This window comes from Astyanax mexicanus, chromosome 17 (assembly GCF_023375975.1).
Source record: "Astyanax mexicanus isolate ESR-SI-001 chromosome 17, AstMex3_surface, whole genome shotgun sequence".
NCBI classification, from domain to species: Eukaryota; Metazoa; Chordata; class Actinopteri; order Characiformes; family Acestrorhamphidae; genus Astyanax; species Astyanax mexicanus.
The window spans coordinates 10,347,446-10,368,732 of record NC_064424.1 but is presented as its reverse complement, the minus strand read 5'-3'; the positions used below and the strand labels follow the sequence as shown (position 1 = coordinate 10,368,732).

Sequence of the window (21,287 nt, the reverse complement as noted above, 5' to 3'; positions counted from 1 at the left end):
CAAACTAACACCCAAATAATTCAAAACAGACAAATTATTAATCTTTTTCAGAAAGCGATCAGGGCAAGCTAGGGCTAGGAAAACAACCCAACAGCAGGGAAGGACAATGATAGAAATGCCTATGCATTTAGCATTAATCAGAATGAAAATAGGAATTCTGTTACGGGCTCTAAAATTTAAACATTAACGTGCATATGCATTTTTGTAATAGAGTTTTTCCACTGAAAGAATACAAAGTCTATGACTAGGATGACTGGAATTATAACTGACTCTAATGTTCTTAAATCTTAAAATATGTGATAATTCATAAAGCAGTTCGGATATCATAACCAATAACAACTGAATTATACAAAAAAGTAGTAATTTGCTAAATATACTAAATAAAAATAATCAAAGTGAAATATCTGTATATTTAATTCCTCACACATAAGAGTTGAACTTTTTTTAACATATGAAAACAATCTCTGGTTTTAACAGGTAAAAAAAAAAGCTGCTCAAGCAACAATTTTGCTAAAGATCAACAGTACATGCCATAGCATTATGTAAAAAATGTTTATTTTCACAGACATTATACTTTTCTTGCTTGTTAAACTCACTCACCACATTATTGGGAATGTTTTCCACTCCTCTTTAGGGAAATGATCATGTTGATTGGCTACAGTATTGTGCACCATATACAGTACTGAACAGTCACAGTCCAATGCATTTTTCTTCATGGCTTCAATCAGAATTTTCTCACACATTAATAAACCAGCCTTCACATAAAAACTGACTGTTCTCACTGACAGGATTATTCACCACAAAAGTACTGTCTATAGACATCTGATTACACTGCTGTTTTTTAGTCTTATACCAAGCCTTGACATTCACTGCTGATTTTCTGGATAACTTGGTGCATTACCATAAAAAATATTTGGGCCTTGTAAATGTGTAAAGATACCACAACCAATCACATCAATTTATTTTAAAAGAAAAAACAAAAAAGAAAAAAAGGAGGGTGTTTGTTTATTGACCGTTTAAACAAGGACACATTCCAGTATTCTCTCTTTCTTTTTGTGGGTGAGGAGAGAGAGAAAGAGAGAAGTGGGGATGGAAGTCTCCAGGTTCCAAATCCAGACTAGGTCTGGAAAGTGAGTATTTCTAGTTTAAGGGTCTATTTAACAATTCAACAACACGGATTTCCCACCTCTTCTCCCTCACTGATCCACCCTTTAGCTTAAGTCTCTCGTTCCTTTTCAGGAGTCACTGTCGGAACCGTTGCTGCTGTCTCGGCTTATCTCGATCTGCAGTGAGGGAAGATTGTCTAGCCGGCTTTTCTTCATTTTACTGGACTGTTGCTCCTTTTGTTTGATCATGGCCCCCCACATCTTTTGTAGTTGAGAATCATCATCATCATTGGAATCGTCAACTCCATCAGAGTCCACATCATCCTGTTGCCGGTCCCGTGAGAGGGAAACGCTACTCCCTATCCGTCCAGAAAATTTGCGATCAGCTTCACTATCTTTAGATGGTCCCAGTCGGCTCCACAGACCACCTGGACAAAATGCAAGCAAAAAGAGAAAGCACCCACGTGAGAAAGTGCCGTACAGACAAGCTAACAAACACTTAGTGTGAATATCAAAACTGCAGATTAACTGACTGATTTTTTTCCTTACCTGACTTTTTGTCTTTGGATGATTCTGAATAGAGGCCTCGTTTTTCTTGTTTAGTCACACCAAGTCTGCTGTGAACGTCAGTTTGAGGTTCTCTACGAGGGGCTGTGTTTCTCTGGGGGACAGGAGAGACTGAGCGTTGTCTGTCTGGAGAATGGGGTCTCTTTCCCAACCGCTGTCTTACATCTGCAGGGTGGATTTAAAAAGTAAGAAAACTTAAGAATTAAATATTTGCAATTTTCTCCATTTTACAAAAACTTTGTTTTGGAAATTGGATGGCTTAAGTGGCCAAATATCTATCTAACCTGTCTTTCCAGTGGGGACCACAGGGGGGCGTGTTCTCTGATGAGACAGGCCCTGCCTTTTCTCTTCCAGTAACTGCCTGACATCTGTGACTTTCTCAGAGGTAGGTTTGGGAGCACCACTACCAATACGACTCCGTACACTACTGCTGCTACTGGATGTACCAGAGTCACTCCGAATGGAATTTCTGTCAAAGAAAAACAACCAAATAAGGCACATGTTTTGTCAAAATGAAAGAGGCAATAGTTTATTACAGAGGCAAAAAAAGCAATACATAAGGAAATATAACATTTTATTAAAAGAAAATATTTAAGAAAGCATTCTAAGAAACAGAGCATTATTCTGATTACCAGTGATAATATCATGTTTCTTAGCCTCCATGACCCCACTGCATTGACATTTAGGACATACAACATAGCTAGACTCCAACGTCACAATCTAGGCCTGATAGTGTTTTAGAAGGCAATATTTAAACTGAATGTCCCATCCATCAAAACCACTATCAGGCCTCACTTAAACTCTGATAGCTCACGTTGCCTTGCCATGGGCACACTGGCCAGTGTTCCACCTCACTGACAAAATAACTCCTCACAATTTATGCAGATGTGGGCATTTCCAAGCCATTCCCTAAGGCAACACTGCATGATTAATTTACATAAAGCTATCCCATGACTTTTTGGCATGTACATGTACATCTAATTAGAAGACCACCATTTACTTACCGGAGGGTTTTAAGGTTGCTCTCAACCTCATCAGCATACATGGTCATCTTCATACTTTTTTTAGGTGAAGGTGTCGAGATCATTTTCAGCTCTAGATCATAGTCCATTTCATCTGAATCTGAAGATGCAGAAGAAGAGCCCCCTAAACGACTGCGCACCCCTGCCTCCCCAGCTCGTGGACCCCGCTCTCGGTACTCAACAACTCTGTCATCGGCGTCCATGTCTTCTTCTCTATCCTCCTCCTCTTCTTCCTCTTCTTCTATGGGCTCCTCTGGCAGATTCACCAGATCAGCTGTTGGTGGAAGCAAATGTGTCAGTTAAAGTGATGTAACAAAATAAAATGTCTTTCCACATCCTGGGATTGATAAATGAAGTGTCAAACTGAATATCAGAGAACATTCATCCAAAACAAGCTATTAAAATTGCATGGCCCACTCAGAATATGAGTTTTTATACCTGAATGCCTGTGTGTGTAGGGTGGTGTGTGTCCCATACTGTCTCCAATTAACGTCTTCTTGGTCTTTAGAACATCACGCTGTATTCTTCGTGTATGATACCTACGTTTCCTGCACAAAGGCACAGCTTGCAAGTAAAATTTCAGTTTGAAAAACATTTTAAATAACTGATGAAATATTTTATGGAACACATGAATAGTAGCATTTGGCTCAATGTTCCACACTTGTTTTTTTTTTTTTTTTTTTGAAGGGCAGAACTTCTGTAAATAGAATACCATATTGAGTTTCATAACTCCCATTCATATTTTAACTAGTGGCTGGTCTCCTCATTTATCATACGTCTGCTATTATATTAGTTATAACTAGTTCAAAAGTAGTTTGGAAGCGATTATTAACCTAGTACTAATAATTAGCTAATGTTCTCTTACCAAGAATTACTAAGGATGCCTTTCATTCCTCCATAATTTGGGTTGCCATATTTCATGTAGTAACGACTCCGCCTTGCAGCACCCAACTCCTTTTTGTCTTCTGTTGAAAGCAAACAGCAGTGTCACCATCAATAATTCATTGGAATAACTGAAACCTGATTTAAAGTATAATCACTAAGATTTGACTGTTGTACCATACTGTATATGTAATAAGTAATATTTTAGAACAAGTTTTGGAGTCCATTTAACCCAATTGTTTAAAAAATAAAAACAATAAAGAAAAAAGCACAAGAATGCAAAACATAACACTAAATGCATTTAAAGTATACTGTATAACGCCATAGTACAACTTAAAAGCACTTGGCACTGTAGGGCTAATGTGTTCCCTCACCCTGGGTAGCAAAGCGCATGAACAGCTTGTTGCCTTTGAAGGATTTAGTCGAGATCCGCAGGTCATTCCGGAGCAGCGAATCACACTCTGCCTGAGTGAGCATCTCTGTCTGAGGGCCAAAAAGAACAACATCCATCAACCGCAATGAAAAAAAAAACAAAAAAGTGAACTGGTCAAAAATATTTTTATATGTTTTTACCTCAGAGTTTTCCTGTGTAGATTTTTTCTCCACCTCCTCCTCACTTTCACTAGCTTTCCCATCACTGTCATCGCTACTCTTGTCTGCTTTTACCACCAAGTCATCATCATCATCAACCTCACCTTCCTCTTCCTCATCATCAGAGCCACGAGTTCGGCCAGCTGTAAAACCACAATTAAAAAGAAAGCTGTGTCAATGTTCTGAAGATTAGGCTGGAAAACCCATTTGCTCTTGTTGCAGAAATTCGAAAGAACATTTATACCCTGTCTACACCTGAACATGGAATAATTCTAATTGCTGCAGTGTAAATGCCCCGCCCAAGATGCATTAAACAACTACAAAATCACAAGACATAACTGCTGTACAAAAATCTCATCAGAATACCATCCTGATACTAGTCACAAAATGACCAGGTGTAAACAGAGTCCTACACAGCTTAAAGGACTAACAGGACTCACCTCTTTGTTCCTGAATTGGAAGGTCAGTGTTTTTGGAGACATCAGTGTTGGACACCTCTTTGTCAGGCATTCGGCTCATGTTAATAAGAGCTCGTGTTGAAGTTACGTCATCCAACCAAACTACATTGCCTGACAACAAACAAACAAATAAAAATGTTTTGCAATATGGCAGAGCATTTTTAAAAAAAAAAAATAAAAAGGATAACATATAACAGAAAAACATAACACAATAATTAAAATTGGCTTACAGGATGTGTCATCAATCCACTCAATGTGGGCTGGAGGATATTCTTTAAAATAGCCAAACACATCCTGGGTGCTCATGTCATCTAAACCAGTCATGTGCAAGGCTTCCAGTCGTATCTTTGGGATAGCTGAAAGTTAAATAAGACAATTACAATACATTTATGATGATAAAAATCATAAACAAAATGCAAATTATTGAAAACTGCTAAAATCGAAATAAAAGCCAAATGATCAGATTTTCACAAGGTTTATAACCAACACATGAAAAAAAAAATCAGAAGATGATGACAACGATTAAGAATAAACAAATAACTCAACTTCCATTAAGTCTAGACTTGACCAACACAAGATTTTCAATGCAGAGCGTCCAATGAAAGGAATCCGAACTTTCAAAAGTTTGTGGACACCAGCTCATATACTGTTACTTACTGAAATTATAGCATCAATAACAAAAACGTCAATTTTTTCTTTGTTGCAAAAACAAGTTCTAGTCTCTCTGGAAAACCTTTACGGATACACTATGGGTTGTTTTACTAACAGAGTTTAAGCATCATCATAGATAACACTTCCTCTGAATTAGGAATCTCACTGGGAACTAACTGACTAATAACTTTAATCAGCTCCCAGAGCATAAGTGAGGTCAAATACTGATGTTGGATGGTTAGTTTTATTTTTAAAGTTACTCATTTCATAGGTGATGGATGGAGCTCCATGTCTTAAGAAGACACAGTTCCTCTGCTCCACACTACAAAGCTGGGGGTTTAAAATCCATCTAGCCAATACTTGGCATCAGGAATGTTGAACCAAGGCTCATAAATAGCCGTGCCATTTAAAAATGCTTTTCTATTGAAGAACAGGTCACTGAATTTTCACATCACATAGGACAAATGGTCTTTCATCATTACGCCTACACAAACACTAATGCCATTCAATTTCAGCTTAGCTCAAGTGGAGTACTTACCTTTTTTCATCAGATCTCTGTCCAGAACAACATTTCTCTGAGCAAGATTGTCCTCTGCACGAAAGTGGAATCTCCTTGCTCTTTTTTCCTTCTTCTCAATTGCCTCCTAAACAAATAAAGTTCAAGAAAATAAATGACAAGCAATATTAAGAGAGCTTTTTAATGTCACAATGGAAACAGAAGACCCTTACCTTGGACGTTACATCAATCCCAGTGATAAATGTGCCAGCCTTGTTTTCATATCGTCTGCTTGTGTCCTGAGGAAAGCACAAAATAGTAAACAACATAGCCAGATTTTTGAACTATACAGGTAATGTTTCCTATCTGTATAACAGTCACTATCAAATGATTTTTACTAATAATAAGATTACTGATATTTAAAACTATAGCAGAATCACAGTGGAGACATCTGCAATCACAACTACTATTACAAAACGTAATTACTAATACCTCTAATTGCACTTTACTAGTATGAATGTAATTACAGAAGGAAGTATGAGAGATTCCATGTAAATCTAAGGTAACATATGATTGGGTAAAAGTACATTAAGAATGTGTCACTGTATAAATATAGCTGGCTAAAATCTCTTTATTATGAGCTGGGCAATATATTGATATTTGATTGTACAATGATACACTTTCTTATCATAGACAACATGCTTTAATATGCATATACAAAAACTAATGCATAAAAGCACTGACCAAGCTGCACTTTTTATTGCAAAGTTTAAATGTTTCATTTTGTGATGTGCAGAAAAAAACTGAATAAAAATGTCATGCTTGTTTTGCTACAGATGGAGTGATGCACCATTTTTGATGAAGTGATATAATATTTTACTATTTCTCCCAACTCTGTCAGTGCATGATCACATACATCACAGGTGGTGGGTTTTATGCTGTTCATATTGATACCGAAGGCAAGTCAAGAGGCTTTTATTGTAACTGTATAGGAATTATATTGCATCGACCGAAACTAAAAATATGATATAAATTTTGGTAATATCGTCCAGTCCTTTTTTATTAATCTTTAGATCTGACATCATTACAACATTTCATAGCCGATATCTTTGCAAGCCTATTTCTGCCTCTTGGAAAAAGTAAGGGCCTCCACTAACTAATAATTATTAGATGTTAAGTCATTATTTTATGAAATGCCAAGTCATTATTTTGAGGTACTAAGTCTGGGGTAGTATTTCACATTATGACTTAGCATTAGGGTTGTGCCATATCATATCGTACGCAATAATATCGTCAACATTTTTTTATATTGTGAACGATATTATACCCTGAAATATCGTGCCATATTACCCACCCTAATTATTACATGAGGGTACTACTTTTTTGCTGTTTTTAGCAAAGGAAAATTTCTCACTCTTCTCATTTTCCATAATCTACTAGAGACAGATTACATCTGTCCAGTAACGTTACCATTCATTTACTTTTACCCTGGATATCACTGGTGTATTTATTGACTAAAACAGCTTGCCATATGATGCTACAGCACTAACTTAACTGATCTAAAACTTTTAATATAAAATCCTTAATACTTTAATACTTCAATGAGTGAAATAAATGTTTATTATAAGGCAAGAAAGGAAAAAGAATAAGTTAAATACTATAATATTATAAAAGAACCCAAACCCTCAGAAACACAAGAAAGAGAAGTTAGCCATCTGGCGAGCTAGTAGCCAGGTAACTAGCTTAGACCAAGCTAACTATGTAAAACTGACAACACACAATATAATAACTCACTAGAACATTATGAAATAAAACTGCTTAATAACGAAAACGGCAAACGAAGGCTTTAAAATATAGATTATTTAATTCCTAGTTTTCTGTTAAGCATCTTTCATAATCAACAACTGAACATGACTAACGATAGCTAGTTAGCATAGGTGAGTAACCTAGGTCTAGAAAGTAAAATTCCACCCCAGGATTTTGTATCAAACTGCCTGAACCAACCGCAGAGCAGACGAGGCGGTTGGTTCAAAACACTGGGCTGGATTTTTACTTTCCCGACCTGGGTTACCCACCTCTACTAGCTAGCAGGGCTACATAGCATTACAAGCATTAGCATCAAAACTTGGGACTTGAGCTAACGTTACAACACGTTATTATAGCTAGGTAATTCATAGCGTGTTAGTTAGCTAACTAGGTTAGCTACAGAGCGCCGCCTAAGCTTGTTAAACAACATAATAAAATCCCTCATTTACGGATGGAAATGTAGCTAACACTGTCAAGCTGCGTAACGCATGAGACCCAGTAAGCTAAGCTAGGCTAGTTAGCTATGTTATATGACAGTAGACGTGTCTGTGTAGTGTTGGTTAGCTAGCTAGCTAAGAACGCTTATCCTCCAGTTCCCGTAGCGGCCGAGCTGCGACATCCATCGGCCTCCTTCAGCAGGACACACCGCGGTCTAACTGAGGCCTAGCTAAACTCACCGGTAGCAGTTCCTTCAAACTTCGGCGGACGGGGATAGACTCGAACTCGACCTCGCCTTCCTCCACTTCCATGGGCTCCGCTTCTCTGGCATTTCGATCCGAGTCGGAGTCTGAATCCGAGTCCGAGCGGTCCGAGGCGCTTTCGGGTTTCACGGACACCCGCAGACTGCGAACAGCCGCCATGACATCCAGCTAGCTAACAACGGGAGCTCCGCGCTAACGTCTGTCTCATTGAACACAGCGGAGTAAAACCCAGCGAGCTAAGCTAGCGAGCTAACTAACGCTGCTATAGCGGACACAGAGCGCAGGCTCGGGCACCACAGGCTTCTAGCGCGCCAGCACTCTACTGTAGCAGCCAGATGGAGAGACCACTTGTTAGACAGAGAGAAAGAGAGAGAAAACGTAGCAGATTATTATAACCCGCCCTCTCCACAGTAGTACGGTACAGAACCTCTAAACTGACATTATGTAAAAGAAAATAATAATAATATTAAAAAAAATAGCAATGCGTGACAATCACTTATTAAGGTGTGGGAACGAGATAATTATGTCCTGGCCATATAAGTCGTTCCAACGCTTTAATTTTAAGTCGTGGGCATGCATTAGGATCTTCTGTGGTCATTAGCATAGTGTAGCCTCTACAATAGCTATCAAGGTATACAAATAATAATATAATAATAATAATAATAATAATAATAATAATAATAATAATAATAATAATAATAATATAATAATTATGTTTAACATATAATGTTATTATAACCTGCCCTATTTACATGAGTACTGTATGGGGCCCCTGAAGTGACAAAATGTAAATATATATATATATATATATATATATATATATATATATATATATATATATATATATATATATATATATTAGGATCTTGTTCCCATGCTTTATTAAGTTCTGGCCACAATTTAGGATCTCATTTCTATGCTTCAGTAAGTTGTGGCCATGAACTGGATCTCGTTTCCATGCTTTAACAAGTTGTGTCTATGCATAAGGATCTAGATTCCACGCCTTAATAAGTCATGACCATTTATACAGATCTTATTCCCACACTTTAAAAAGATGTGGCCACAATTTAGGATCTTGTTTTTTCGCTTTAATAAGTTGTGGGCACAATTTAGAATCTTGTTACCATGCATTAAAAAGTAGTGGCCATGCTAAAGGATCTTGTTTTCATGCTTTAAGAAGTTGTGGCCATGACATATGATCTCATTACCATGCTTTACTAAGTTGTGGCCATGCATTAAGATCTTGTTCCCACGCCTTACTAAGTTATGGCCACAAGTCAAGATCTTGTTTTCACACTTTAATAAGTTGTGGACATGCATTCATTCAAGTGTACTGTATAAGAACACTTTATGGGAAACAAAGATGAAAAAACATATGCAAAATACAATTTTTATTCTGGAAAAATCAGCAGTCATAAAGATACATTTAAACATATAGCAGAACAATCATAGTGAAATAAATTAAAACATCTGAGGAATCATTTAGACCACAAGAAACCAAAATATTTCTCTATACATCTTTCCCAGAGAATATACAGACATTCATTTTCTTTCTAAAACAGTGTCACACATTAGAGCTGTTTATAAACATGTGCGATTTTAAATTCTGTTTGGCCATATTCTGATTTTCTAATCCTGCATTAACAAATTTACACAATACATATACATACAGGTGAGATCATCCTACATTTGTACAGCAAGGTCAGTCATGGAATAATGAATTAACATACACAGTACAGCCAATAAAAATGCAAGTGGTACTGAAACTCTTGGTCTGTTGCGCTGCATTTGCAGAAAGGCTGACGAGATCCAGCCATGTGGATTTTACAGACGATGTGAAGAGTTGTGCAGCTTCTGGAATGTCATGTCTGTGGATGAAGGTAGGTGTTTTAATGAGCTGCAACAAGGCATTCTTGGGTAAAAACATCAGACATGGTTGTATTAGCAGCATACCTGTCAAGTTTTGGCCGGGAAACTACCGTATTTTACTCCTCTTTCCCGCCGTCCTCCCGTATTAGTATTTTCCAGTAAATTTCCCGTATTATATATAAAAAAAAACTTTACTAATGAGGCGACAGGGCACTGGTCACTGTGTGTCTCTTAACCAATGGTAGTGCCGGTTCAAGGAGAAAGTCCCGCCTTTCAGGTGAAACAGCCAATCAGGTTCCTGGTTTCGCGGAGCGCAATGTAGGAAAGCCCCGCCCCCCTCGCTGTGAGAGCTAGTCGGAGCAGCTGACGTTAAAGCATATCTGGATATACAGCGAGGTAACGGAGCTAAACATGTAAACTATGATGACGTTGTTTCTGAAACAGTCGGATCAAACCGACTGTGTGCTTAAGAAAATACAGCTTGTGACTCAGTTAGCTTAACTTTACAATTAGATGTTCAACCTGCCCTGATCAGCCAATAACTATTTCATTTTCAAACTGTGTTTATTAATTTAGGTTTGCAGGCCTACTGTAAGCTATAATGAACGAAACTGTATTTATTTTATTAGTTCAGGGCTAGTTTAAGAGTATTGTGGTGTAATTTAATATTTAGAAGGGGCAAAAGAGATGGTTGATCTGGAGAGAGAAAATGTGAAGAGGGCTGAAATTAACTGACTGACAGGACTGGACTGATCAATAGAAAGAAGTATTAATTAAATTATTAATTGTTTAGGCCCCTTTGGACTAATATTTACTTATGCAATATATCTGGTCCATGTCATTTTTGTAAAAGCTGATGATTTCATGTAAATGTCTAGAAAAGGGTTTAACTTAGGCAGTATTATAAGAATTACATATGTAGGAATGTCCACAACATTTCAGTGTCAACAAAGATAGACCTGTCAGATTTTGATAATCTAATTGTAGTTTGTAAAATGTTCCCAGGTGGTTATTTAGATTTATTGTAAACCTGTCTTAAAATATAAGGGATTCTGAACCTCGGTTGGGTTGGTGGGCGACTCGAAGCAGGTGACGGAAAATTTCCCTTATTTTTAAGTCCAAAACTTGACAGGTATGATTAGCAGATTTGGTCAATTCATAGTGACGACTTGAGGCCAAACAAGCGGCAAACAGTAAAACATATTTATGATTCATCAGCCTGTAAAAAGACACTATCCAAAAACAGCTAATCTTAAGTAAGTTATGGCATTTCTGCTTTTATTTGACTTGATATAAACAAATACTGTGCTCAAGTTTGTTTTGTGCATCGAATACAGCACTTGTGAAACTAGAATAAATACTATGAGTGGTATAAGAAGGTCTGTAGTTGGTGGAGTATTAACTGAGTAAAGTTAATCTCTTTAGAACCACTTTGTGCAAATGCTGGAAAATGTCTAATAGCTGAATAACTAATAGCTTTAAACCCAATTTCACTGTAGTTGTTTGAGTTGATGGATGAAAGACATTGGCTGGAAACCTTTAGATTGGAAAGTTTGGTGGTTTAACATGGTCAAGAAATGTCTTCCCTCGACGTTTTAGCCACAAAATGAGGTTTTTAATCTCAGCAATAAGAATTTTTCACATTATAACACATTTATAACATTTTTTAAATCAATTTGGTTTTAGATTTCAGTTCAAGCTCACCTGATTTAAAGCTGTAAGAGTAAAGCCCCTTCCTAAAGTTACCGCCAATTAAAACATTAAAATTAAAACAGAAATTAATACAGTCTCACTAGTTGTAACAGTGTTGGAGAGAGTTGAAGCACACAGTGGGAGAATTTTGTAAATATGATTTTAAAAGGTGTAGACATTTTCATTTTCTATGTGTACTAAAATATTAATTAAGTCTATTGAGTTTTCACTGGTAATTTTTAACATTACCTTAAAATTTATAATGCTACTAGACCCTGTATTGTAAGCCCACACTTCAGTTTTTCACTCTTATAACTATTATTATTTATTATTATTATTTATTATAACATCAGATTTAAAGTCCCTATAATATAAACCTGTGCATCTCCACATAGTTTCTGCATTATGAATAATAGCTGAATAATTAACTTAGCACTCATAGAGACGCACTGATGCCATAGACTCTTCATTTTGCGCACCTGTTGTTTCTCTTTTGGATGGTGTCTGTATTGATTATTGTTCATTGTATTAATTCTAGTATTAATTTATTGGGTAAATAAACTCTTATTGCCCAGATCAGGAGCTTTTAAATTTTTAATAATTTGTACAGGTGCCTAAAAGTGTGCACAGTACTGAAACTAAAATTAAACAACATTCTCATAGACCCCATTTATCGCTTTCTGTGTTAATGTGAAAAAACAGACTCAACTGAGTAATGTACTACAATGTATTCCATCTCTTTGAATCTGAATCTTGCATGCCCTTTACTAAGCATAGAAATAGATGTGAGGAAAAAAACGAAGTCATTTTCTCATCTCATTCCCCTGATTTAGCAGAGGCAGTTTGTCGCTGTCTTTCCTGCCACCAGCATAAAATGTGACAAATGTGCACAATCTGAACAATGGCTGGAGATAAATGAGGAAATGTGGGAGAATGTTTTGTGCTTTGGAATAAAATATATGATGCTTTTATCCTAATTTGCATGACTGTCACTGTCCACTGTCTACAAAATATATCTATTGCTATCATAAGCTCTAACACCATCCTTTTAGGAACTTCTCAGAAGCCTTTGTGTTGTAGGAGAAAGGCGTAGGCGTAATGTTCTACGTTAACATGATTTGAAGTGGTTTAATGTTCCAAATTTGAAGCGAGTGTGTAATCAGTGTTTATAAAGTGTGTGCAGTCCAACAACAAACGCTGCCTCAGAGGCAGACGAAGCCTTAGAAATAATTTCATCTCCAGTGTCCTTCCTCCTCAGTGCGATGTGGTGTCATTCCACAGCCAGTGTCTGATGTGACTTCACACAGTGCTCCTGGTCTCTCGTCACTGCTGTTTCACTAATGCCCCTGCCAAACACAGCAGATACACACAGCATGATTTATTAATGTTTAAGCAACTCATGCTGACTGGTTTCGCATGGATTTGCCTCCACCTGGGTCTACTGCTGCCAGTAGGGTCTGAAATGCCTAAAGATACAGGTTACAATTACATTTTATAAAATCAGTGACTAAGAAATGTCACTAATATTCAATATGGAGTTTAACATTAGCCTGATACCAGTCCAGTCTACTGAATCAATGCATCACTGAGTGCCTTTAGATGCACTTCATAATCTGATTACTGCAGAACATGAATGTCAGTAATCAAATGATAGGGTGTGGTAATATTGGATTTTTTACTTGTAATGAGCCAATAAACTCAGAAAATAAGACATGATATACAGCTCAGGAAAAAAAGAGACCACTTCAGTTTGTGAATCAGTTTCTCTGATTTTGCTATTCATAGGTATTTGTTTGAGTACACTCTAAAAAACAGAGTTACGATATTGAAGGTGGTTATCTCCAATCACACCCTTGGTACACTCTTCATAATTGTTCCCTCAAAGGGACAATATTGGTCTTTACAGGGTCAGATTTGTTCCCTCTGAAGTACAAAGTAATTTCTAACAGCAATAAGTACAAATTTGTACCATTTAACCAGCCAAAGGGTACATTCTGTATTCTGCATCACTGTACTAATAAACAATATGTATTGAAATTGCACATTTTATATTTGAAAGCCAGACAATTTTGGATCATCAAGTTTTTGAGCCATATTTAGTTGATGATAATGTTTATAATCTTTATAATCTTTACTGGCACAAAAAACATGGGTACAAAAAAGGACTTTCACTGAAAGGTACTTTTTTGTACCTCAGTATAAGGTACAGCCCCAGCGACAAGCTTTGTACTCTTTTAAGTACAAATCTGTACTTACTTTTCTTAGTGTGTAAAATGAACATTGTTGTTTTATTCTATACACTACGGACAACATTTCTCCCAATTTCCAAAAAAAAAAAAAAGAAATTTTCAATAACAGCATTTTTTTTACTTGCAGGGCTGTATTAAAGCAGAAAAGGGACTAAACTGTGCAGGGCATTGGATGTCCAGCTCAGAGTTGGGAAACACTTAATAAGAGCAGTGCAAAAACATTTATAGGCAATTGATAGCCCATATGATAGTCCACACACATACATACACACACACACACACACACAACAAAATAATATCTTACAGCTGTTGTGCTGCTCAGTTTGTCGAAGCGGAACTTCAGATTGGATCTGGGGGAGTTCCTGTTTTTAAAATCTGTTGGATGAAGGAGAGTAACCAGTGTTTAGTATGTAGGTTATGTTTGTATTTTATATGAAGGGAACTACACATTGTGAGCAAACAAGGGAGGAGAAACAAAACACACTGGTTACATTTTACCATGTTTGACTGTTCATTGTGTATAAATACAAAATATATTACAATCTGGAGGAGTCTGGAGGGCAAGTTAAAACATCTTCAACCATAGTCCTGCTGAAAAAAACACTCTTATTATGGAATACTGTCACTGTACTGATGGAGTGCACATGTGGTGATGAAGTTTTGGGCTATGTACTTGAGAAGAGGTTAGTTAGTTAAGTCACTGGTGGACTTAAGGGAGGGGGCAGGGGGGTCAACCACCCCTCTGGTGCCGCATGTTCGAAAAAACTTCACTGAAGTGCCCTCTAGATTGGCAAAAAAATAAAAAATTATGGTAAAAAAGTGATCATGTGATCATTGCTTTTTCACCAAGGTTTATTGGTAGGTACTATCCACTCCATACCTGGAACAATCCCACAAACCTGCTGTTTTTTAGGGATGCTCTCACCTAATCATGGTGATAATTTGGCTATATGGATTTTGTTGTATTTATGAGCTAAAATTAATTAATTTTAAAGTAGAGTGGCCAGTGTCGGCCAATTGTAGTAGTGCGTGCAGCACTTTTTTTATTAGCCATAAGATTGCAGATTATTGTAAAAAAGCTATTATCGTCCAAAATAATTAAAATATCATTGTGCATTCCTAATATAAGTACATGGTACTGATACCTCTTAATGGATAAAAATATTAAAATATTGCTCACCTAATTGTAACAGGATAATCGGTGTAATTTGATTATTCAGCTGTTATGTGTATACTGTGTACTATAAAAATACATTGTTTCACTTATGCAGTTCATTACCTGTGGGACTGCGGCACATAATAACTGGAGTTCCTACGCTCTGCCCCTCCACGCCCAGAGAGGAACTACACACAGGCGAGAAAGTGGGGGAAACTTGGAGATTGTTCTAGAGACAAAAAGAAAAATGACACATTGTTTATCAACACTTCCCATAAAACCCACTGCAACCTCTGCCTGTTCTTTTCTACCGTAACTCTTCCATGATCTTCCTGATAACGGCTTTACGGAATAAATATGTCATGGGTCACAGTTTCAGTCTGAGTTTCTATTTCTACCATCAACCAGGTAAACTCTGCTCACACACACACACCCACACACACTCACAGGGTCTCCTTCCTCCAGTGTGTCTGTGTCTCCAGCAGCGCTGCTGAAGCTACTGGTGCTGGAGGATGAGCGGGAAATAACTGGCCTTCCACTGCAGTCCTTTAGCTTCAGAGTCGGCCTGGAGAGAGAGAGAGAGAGAGAGAGAGAGAGACAGAGAGAAAACAAGTGGAAGACAGTGAGTGGACACTGTTTAAAAACTCCAATAGCACTGCTGTGTCTGATCCACTTTTACTTGCATAACACACACTAACAAAGTGTTACAGTCACTGCAGTGCTACAAATGACCCACCAACCAAATAATAGCTGCTCTGTGGTGGTCTATCCTGTGGGGTCCTTAAAGGAGAACTCCGGTGTAAAAGAGGTAAAAGGGTTTTGGTGTAGTAAAACATGATGAAAAGTACTTACCTTTGATGAATAGCACATTTCCGTTGTCTAAAAATGTTTTGGGACAAAACAGTTTGTCCTAGTGCCGGCTGCTATGCTACGTGGAGTCTATTCATATATATGTCTATGTCTATATTATTATCAGTACAATGATGGCGGTGCTCAGAGCTAAAGTTAGCGTAATGGGATGTAAACAGTGTTTTTTTAATAAGCTTCTTGTTCACTTCTTAAGTTATTAATGCCTCGTTTTAAATGTCAGGGATCTCCAGATTCTAGCAAGGAGGTGTGGAGCAACTTTAAGCTGGATAACAGTGTAAATCAGGCGATTTATCAGGGCAAATTATGCCCAGTGTCACCCAGTTTTTAAGGGTGTTAAAATTTCTGGATCTCTGAACGCTGTGGGAGAACGGAGGTGTGCTATTCATCAAACATAAGAACTTTTTATCATGTTTTACTACAACAAAAGTCCATTTTACACTGGAGTTCTCCTTTAACATTGAAGTACAGAGTGAAAGGAGGATAATAATAAAGTATGCAGAGAAACAGATACAGGACTACAGCCTGTAATTATAGAACTACAAAGTGCTCCAATATGCTCAGTGGAGCTGGAAAAATGAACAGTGTTTATAGAAACAAGGAGGTGACCTTAAATGTTATGATTACCATATATTAAATTAAGCATGTTGGTTTCTAGCAATTGCATTTCAGTGCATTTTGCTGCCTTCAAATCATGTCTGAAATATTTCTGAAGTATTTTACTAAATGAGTGCACATGAACACAACCACAAACTTGTATTTATGAGCTAAAACATGGGGGGGGGGGTGCCATTAAAATATGCTGATAACTGCATTTTAAATTGGTTATGTGTTTGTTATTTACATAAATAACGTAGTGTATGGTTTAAATAGTTTACTAAACACCCACAAATGAAAAATATTTGTTAGAGATGCACCGATGTGGGAATTCTGGGCCAATGCTGATGTCTAATAATACTGTATATATCTGCTGATATCTGCCAATTTGTTTCTAGAAATCTAGAACAGAAGTGTATGTGTGTGTGAGAGAGTGTGTGACAGTACCTGTCTTTATCCAGGCAGATCTCAGGAGAACTGGGGTTTGAGGATGTCTCTGACCTCACTTCCTGCGAGAGATGACCGCTGTCCAGACTCCTCTGATCACACAGCACACTGGAGTAATGTGAAGACAACAGAGCAAGTGACTCAGCAGTTTTCTTTCCCACAAAGTAAGAGAAGTGTTATATCTACACGGCCATTTTTAAGCACAGCTTGTCTGAAAAAGCAGGAAAAGGGCTATGTTCTAAACTATTCTGACAGTGTATGATTGAAAATATTTTTCAGAGGGCTGAAATATTCTTTTAAGAATCCTTCAGGGAGTTTGTGAGCAGATGAGAATGTCTCTCTGAGGTCTTTTAGTGAGTCTGACCTTCGCGTTGAACGTTCAGACTGTCCATCCATGCTGGTGTGCAGTCGCGGGAAGAGTCCTGAGCGCCTCTTTACTGGACTCTTCAGAGGAGATTTAGTGGTAGATGATGAGGGAGACTATTAAAAAAACGAAGAACATGAAATGAGGCGTGCATACTGATGGGTTTGTAATTATAAGTACTGTGCAAAAGTTTTTAGGCATTTCACATTTGAATTCTGGAACAAACTCAACCAAACACAAAAAAGAGTGTTTTCACAGTGCACAAACTGGACACCAACTATAGGTCCTTAAAAATATATTTCACTATCTCCAGGAGAACCAAATAGTGTTTTTTAAGCTATTCTACAAGTTATCAGCTCTCTAGGAAGATACACTCTATGTCTGAATGTTTGTGGACACCCCTTCTAATAAATGCTACCTTTAAATAAGGTTTTACTCATCGCTGACACCGATGTGCAAATGCAGACTCACACAGATTATCTAGTCCATGTAGAGAAGTACTGCCAAAAGAATAGGACTCTCTGAAGCAGGTGAACATGCAGGAGCCTACTGACACCAGGCCCAAGTCAGGTGTGGGCTAGCTGTGGAGCATTGGATCTGTGTTCTCTGAAATGATTGTGCTCCATCAAATAATTTTAGAATGTGGAGTTGAGTTGGAGATGAGTTAGGGTAGTGATCATTCAACATCCTGACCTCACTAGTGCTCTTGTTCCTGATTGCAATTAAATATTTTATATATATTATATAATGTATTTATGTGTCCAAAACCTTTGCACAGTACTGTATCATTTCAAACATGTATATACAATAACTATGAATAATATGACTATAGCCTATTGCTATTGCTAGTGATTGTAATAAATTCATATTTCTGTGAATTGCAGTGGATTTTAGATAATTATATTACGTTAAGGCCATTTTCACAAACACATTTTAGTATCCATCCTTTAAAAATATGTCCCTTATCTATTATTTTATTCACAACAACTAGTCAACTGATTATAAAAAAAATAATTAACTAATTAACAGAACAATTTGCTTTGATAAAGATTAAAATGACAATGATTCATAACATTATTTCTTAACAGAAAAAAATAAATATATTTAAATGTAACATGAAAGAATAAATGTATGATTTACACAATGGGCTTCTGACCTTTGTATGTGTGTGAGAGACTGAGAGAGAGAGTAGAGTATTGTGAGAATAATAAGAGAACAATGATTAGTTATAAGATTTATCCATATTTCAATATATATATAATATATAAAAGGTAATCTACCTTCTGAACTCACTAAATACTCGCTAAATACCACGAAAAAAACAACACAAACAAAAAAGCTAATATGTCACCAGGCTCTTTGAATTACAGTCAATTATGGTAGGCATTTGTGGCCAATAATTATGCACAATAATAAACGAAAGGTGAAGGGTCATCCTACATTCTGACCTCACTAACATTAACATGCTCTAAAATCTGGTAAAAAGTCTTCCCTGGAAGGTAGAAACAGTTAATCCAACAAAATTGGGATAAAGTCGTTTTTTATGATCCTTAATTTCTAAAGAAACAATACATAAGCAGGTTTACTAATCGTTTAGTCTATATATAATGTTTTAAATAGATTTAACTGACCGTGCAACAATTGACAGAAAATGATCCATTAGCGATGCTAATTGGCTGATGGCACTGTCTTCATCTAATTATAACAGCAAAAATTTGCGTACTAGAAGCATGTGCTTGTGCATGAGCAATTATTTCATTAGCAAGATAAAAATATATAATAAACTGCACTGAAATACAATCTTTGGGGAAAATAGGGTGGTATTTTTTATTTTAGATAACAGTTTAAAAGAAGTGGTGATCTGTTTTTTGTCTATGAACGTGATCTGTACCACTAAGCTCAGTCTGACTTTGATTAGAACAGCTCATGGTGTGTCATAAGACAGCACCGAGAAACAGTTTTCACTTACATGCATGAGAATTAGTTTCCCGCTCCCACGATTCCCAATCACATAGGACATAAATCTTTATTATTTGTGTTGAATTTTATGGTGGATATCAAAATGCCCTTGTGAAAGTGGCCTTAAATATCAAAAAACATCCTCATTTTGCTCACTGATTTACTGAATATATAAAATATATATGTTCAAATATTTCATTTCCATTATTTCTACGTGTGTAAGACTGTTCAGAAATCTTTGGCATGTGGTTCTCACCGAGGTTTTATTGCACTCAGCGTTGCTATGGGTGAGGCCCGCTCCACTCAGACTGGTGGGCACCCCCCCTCCCCCTGCGGAGGAGCGGCTGTGCTTTTGAGAGCCCACCATCGTGTCCATGGAGTGACTGCGCACACGCATTGCCCGCTGAGAGAGTGACCAAGGGAAAGAGGAGGAAACCTCTGTCACTTTACTTTCACTACAGAACTGATGCAGTTTATCAAAGTACAAAACAAAACAGCTGAGAAATACCTGCAGAATGGTTTTCCTGAGATACCATGATGACTGTTTAACTCCTTAATCATTAAATATATGTTTTCATGGTTCTGAATATTTAGTGTAATTTTCAGTACTATCATAGTAGAAAGCAGAAATTTATTAAAAAATGAATAATGATTACCACATAATTATTTATAGTTACTCCATAAATTACAGTATAATAGTTATTGAGTAAATAATTGTGGTTACAAAATCTAATATTTATCACTGGAAAATGCATAGTGAATACTAATTAAATTATAATAGTTACAGAATAATTCATAGTAGTTACAAAATTTTTCATAGTCAGGTTACAAAATAATTTCAAATTGTTATGGAATAATCCATAGAGGTTATAAATAATTTATTATAGTTAATGAAGGATTCATATTTGTCACTGAATTATTTATAGTAGATATGCTGTAATGCAGAGTAATTACTCAGTAGATTATTACAGTTATGTAATAACTCACAGTGGTAACTGAACTAGTCACACTGAATATTCATAATGCATAGTGGTTGCAGAATAACTCTTAAGGGCAACTGAATCATTCATAAGGGTCACATAATCAAACATAACTCATAATAATTAAAGAATAATTCATAGTAGTTTAAGTAGTAGTTTTTCAGGTTACAGAATAATTCCATATTAATTGTTATGGAATAATCCACAGAGGTTATGAATAATGTATTATAGTTAATGAAAGACTCATATATGTCACTGAATTATTTAGAGTAGATATGCTGTAATGCATAGTAATTTAATTACTCAGTAGATTATAACAGTCGTGTAATAATTCATAGTGGTTACTGAATTATTCATACTGATTATTCATAATGCATAGTGGTTGCAGAATAATTCTTAAGGGTATTTGAATAATTTATAAGGGTAACTTAAGTATTCCTAGTGGTTACTGAATAATTCATAATGGTCACACAATAAAACTTTGTGGTTATTGAGTAACTCGTAATAGTTATTGAATAATTCATAGACATTACTCCACAAAGGCTTTAATATTAATAACTAAAAAATAAGAATAGAGATTAGGGGGTTATTTGTTATTTTAAATGGCCCTGTTTGAATGTGCACCTTAATAGACTCCAGTATTCCTCCATGTCCTCCGTTCTCCATGCGCTCCTCCTCACTACTGAGCGGATGACCCAGCATGGCCTGAGTCTGCCTGTGCAACTCATTATGGAGGTTATCCAGCAATGCTGCTCGTGTTCTCTCCTAAAGAACACACACACACATACACATACACACACACACACACAAACATGCAAGTACAATAA

The 21,287-nt window shown here is 36.6% G+C and overlaps 2 protein-coding genes across 7 annotated transcripts in view; both read right to left on the bottom strand.

Annotated features, from left to right (window-relative positions):
* Positions 1-538: 538 nt before the first annotated feature.
* ncbp3 (nuclear cap binding subunit 3) lies at positions 539-8,615 on the bottom strand. The gene is made up of 13 exons (XM_007254155.4): positions 8,257-8,615; positions 6,007-6,072; positions 5,816-5,921; positions 4,857-4,982; positions 4,609-4,737; positions 4,151-4,311; positions 3,952-4,060; positions 3,561-3,660; positions 3,134-3,243; positions 2,678-2,969; positions 1,958-2,142; positions 1,656-1,838; positions 539-1,534 (listed from the first exon to the last, which is right to left on the bottom strand). The coding sequence occupies exons 1-13, from the start codon at positions 8,437-8,439 to the stop codon at positions 1,236-1,238; spliced, it is 2,049 nt and encodes a 682-aa protein (XP_007254217.3). The 5' UTR covers positions 8,440-8,615; the 3' UTR covers positions 539-1,235.
* Positions 8,616-9,656: 1,041 nt separating this feature from the next.
* Positions 9,657-21,287, bottom strand: part of rap1gap2b (RAP1 GTPase activating protein 2b) — a 75,777-nt gene continuing 64,146 nt past the window's right edge. For all 6 annotated transcript variants that reach the window (XM_049466520.1, XM_049466521.1, XM_049466522.1 and 3 more), the window contains 8 exons: positions 21,085-21,225; positions 19,737-19,883; positions 17,522-17,637; positions 17,158-17,265; positions 15,694-15,811; positions 15,370-15,475; positions 14,395-14,465; positions 9,657-13,187 (listed from right to left, as the gene is read on the bottom strand). In XM_049466520.1, coding sequence (XP_049322477.1) covers positions 13,179-13,187; positions 14,395-14,465; positions 15,370-15,475; positions 15,694-15,811; positions 17,158-17,265; positions 17,522-17,637; positions 19,737-19,883; positions 21,085-21,225 — 816 coding nt within the window. In that variant the 3' untranslated portion in view covers positions 9,657-13,178. The remainder of the gene's footprint in view (positions 13,188-14,394; positions 14,466-15,369; positions 15,476-15,693; positions 15,812-17,157; positions 17,266-17,521; positions 17,638-19,736; positions 19,884-21,084; positions 21,226-21,287) is intronic.

Coding starts and splice junctions, on each gene's coding strand:
- ncbp3 (XM_007254155.4), bottom strand. CDS start 8,439: ATGGCGGCTGTTCGCAGTCTGCGGGTGTCCGTGAAACCCGAAAGCGCC. Junction 2,143..2,677: donor AGCAACCTTAAAACCCTCCG/GTAAGTAAATGG, acceptor TTTCTTTGACAG/AAATTCCATTCGGAGTGACT. Junction 1,535..1,655: donor ATCCAAAGACAAAAAGTCAG/GTAAGGAAAAAA, acceptor CATTTTGTCCAG/GTGGTCTGTGGAGCCGACTG.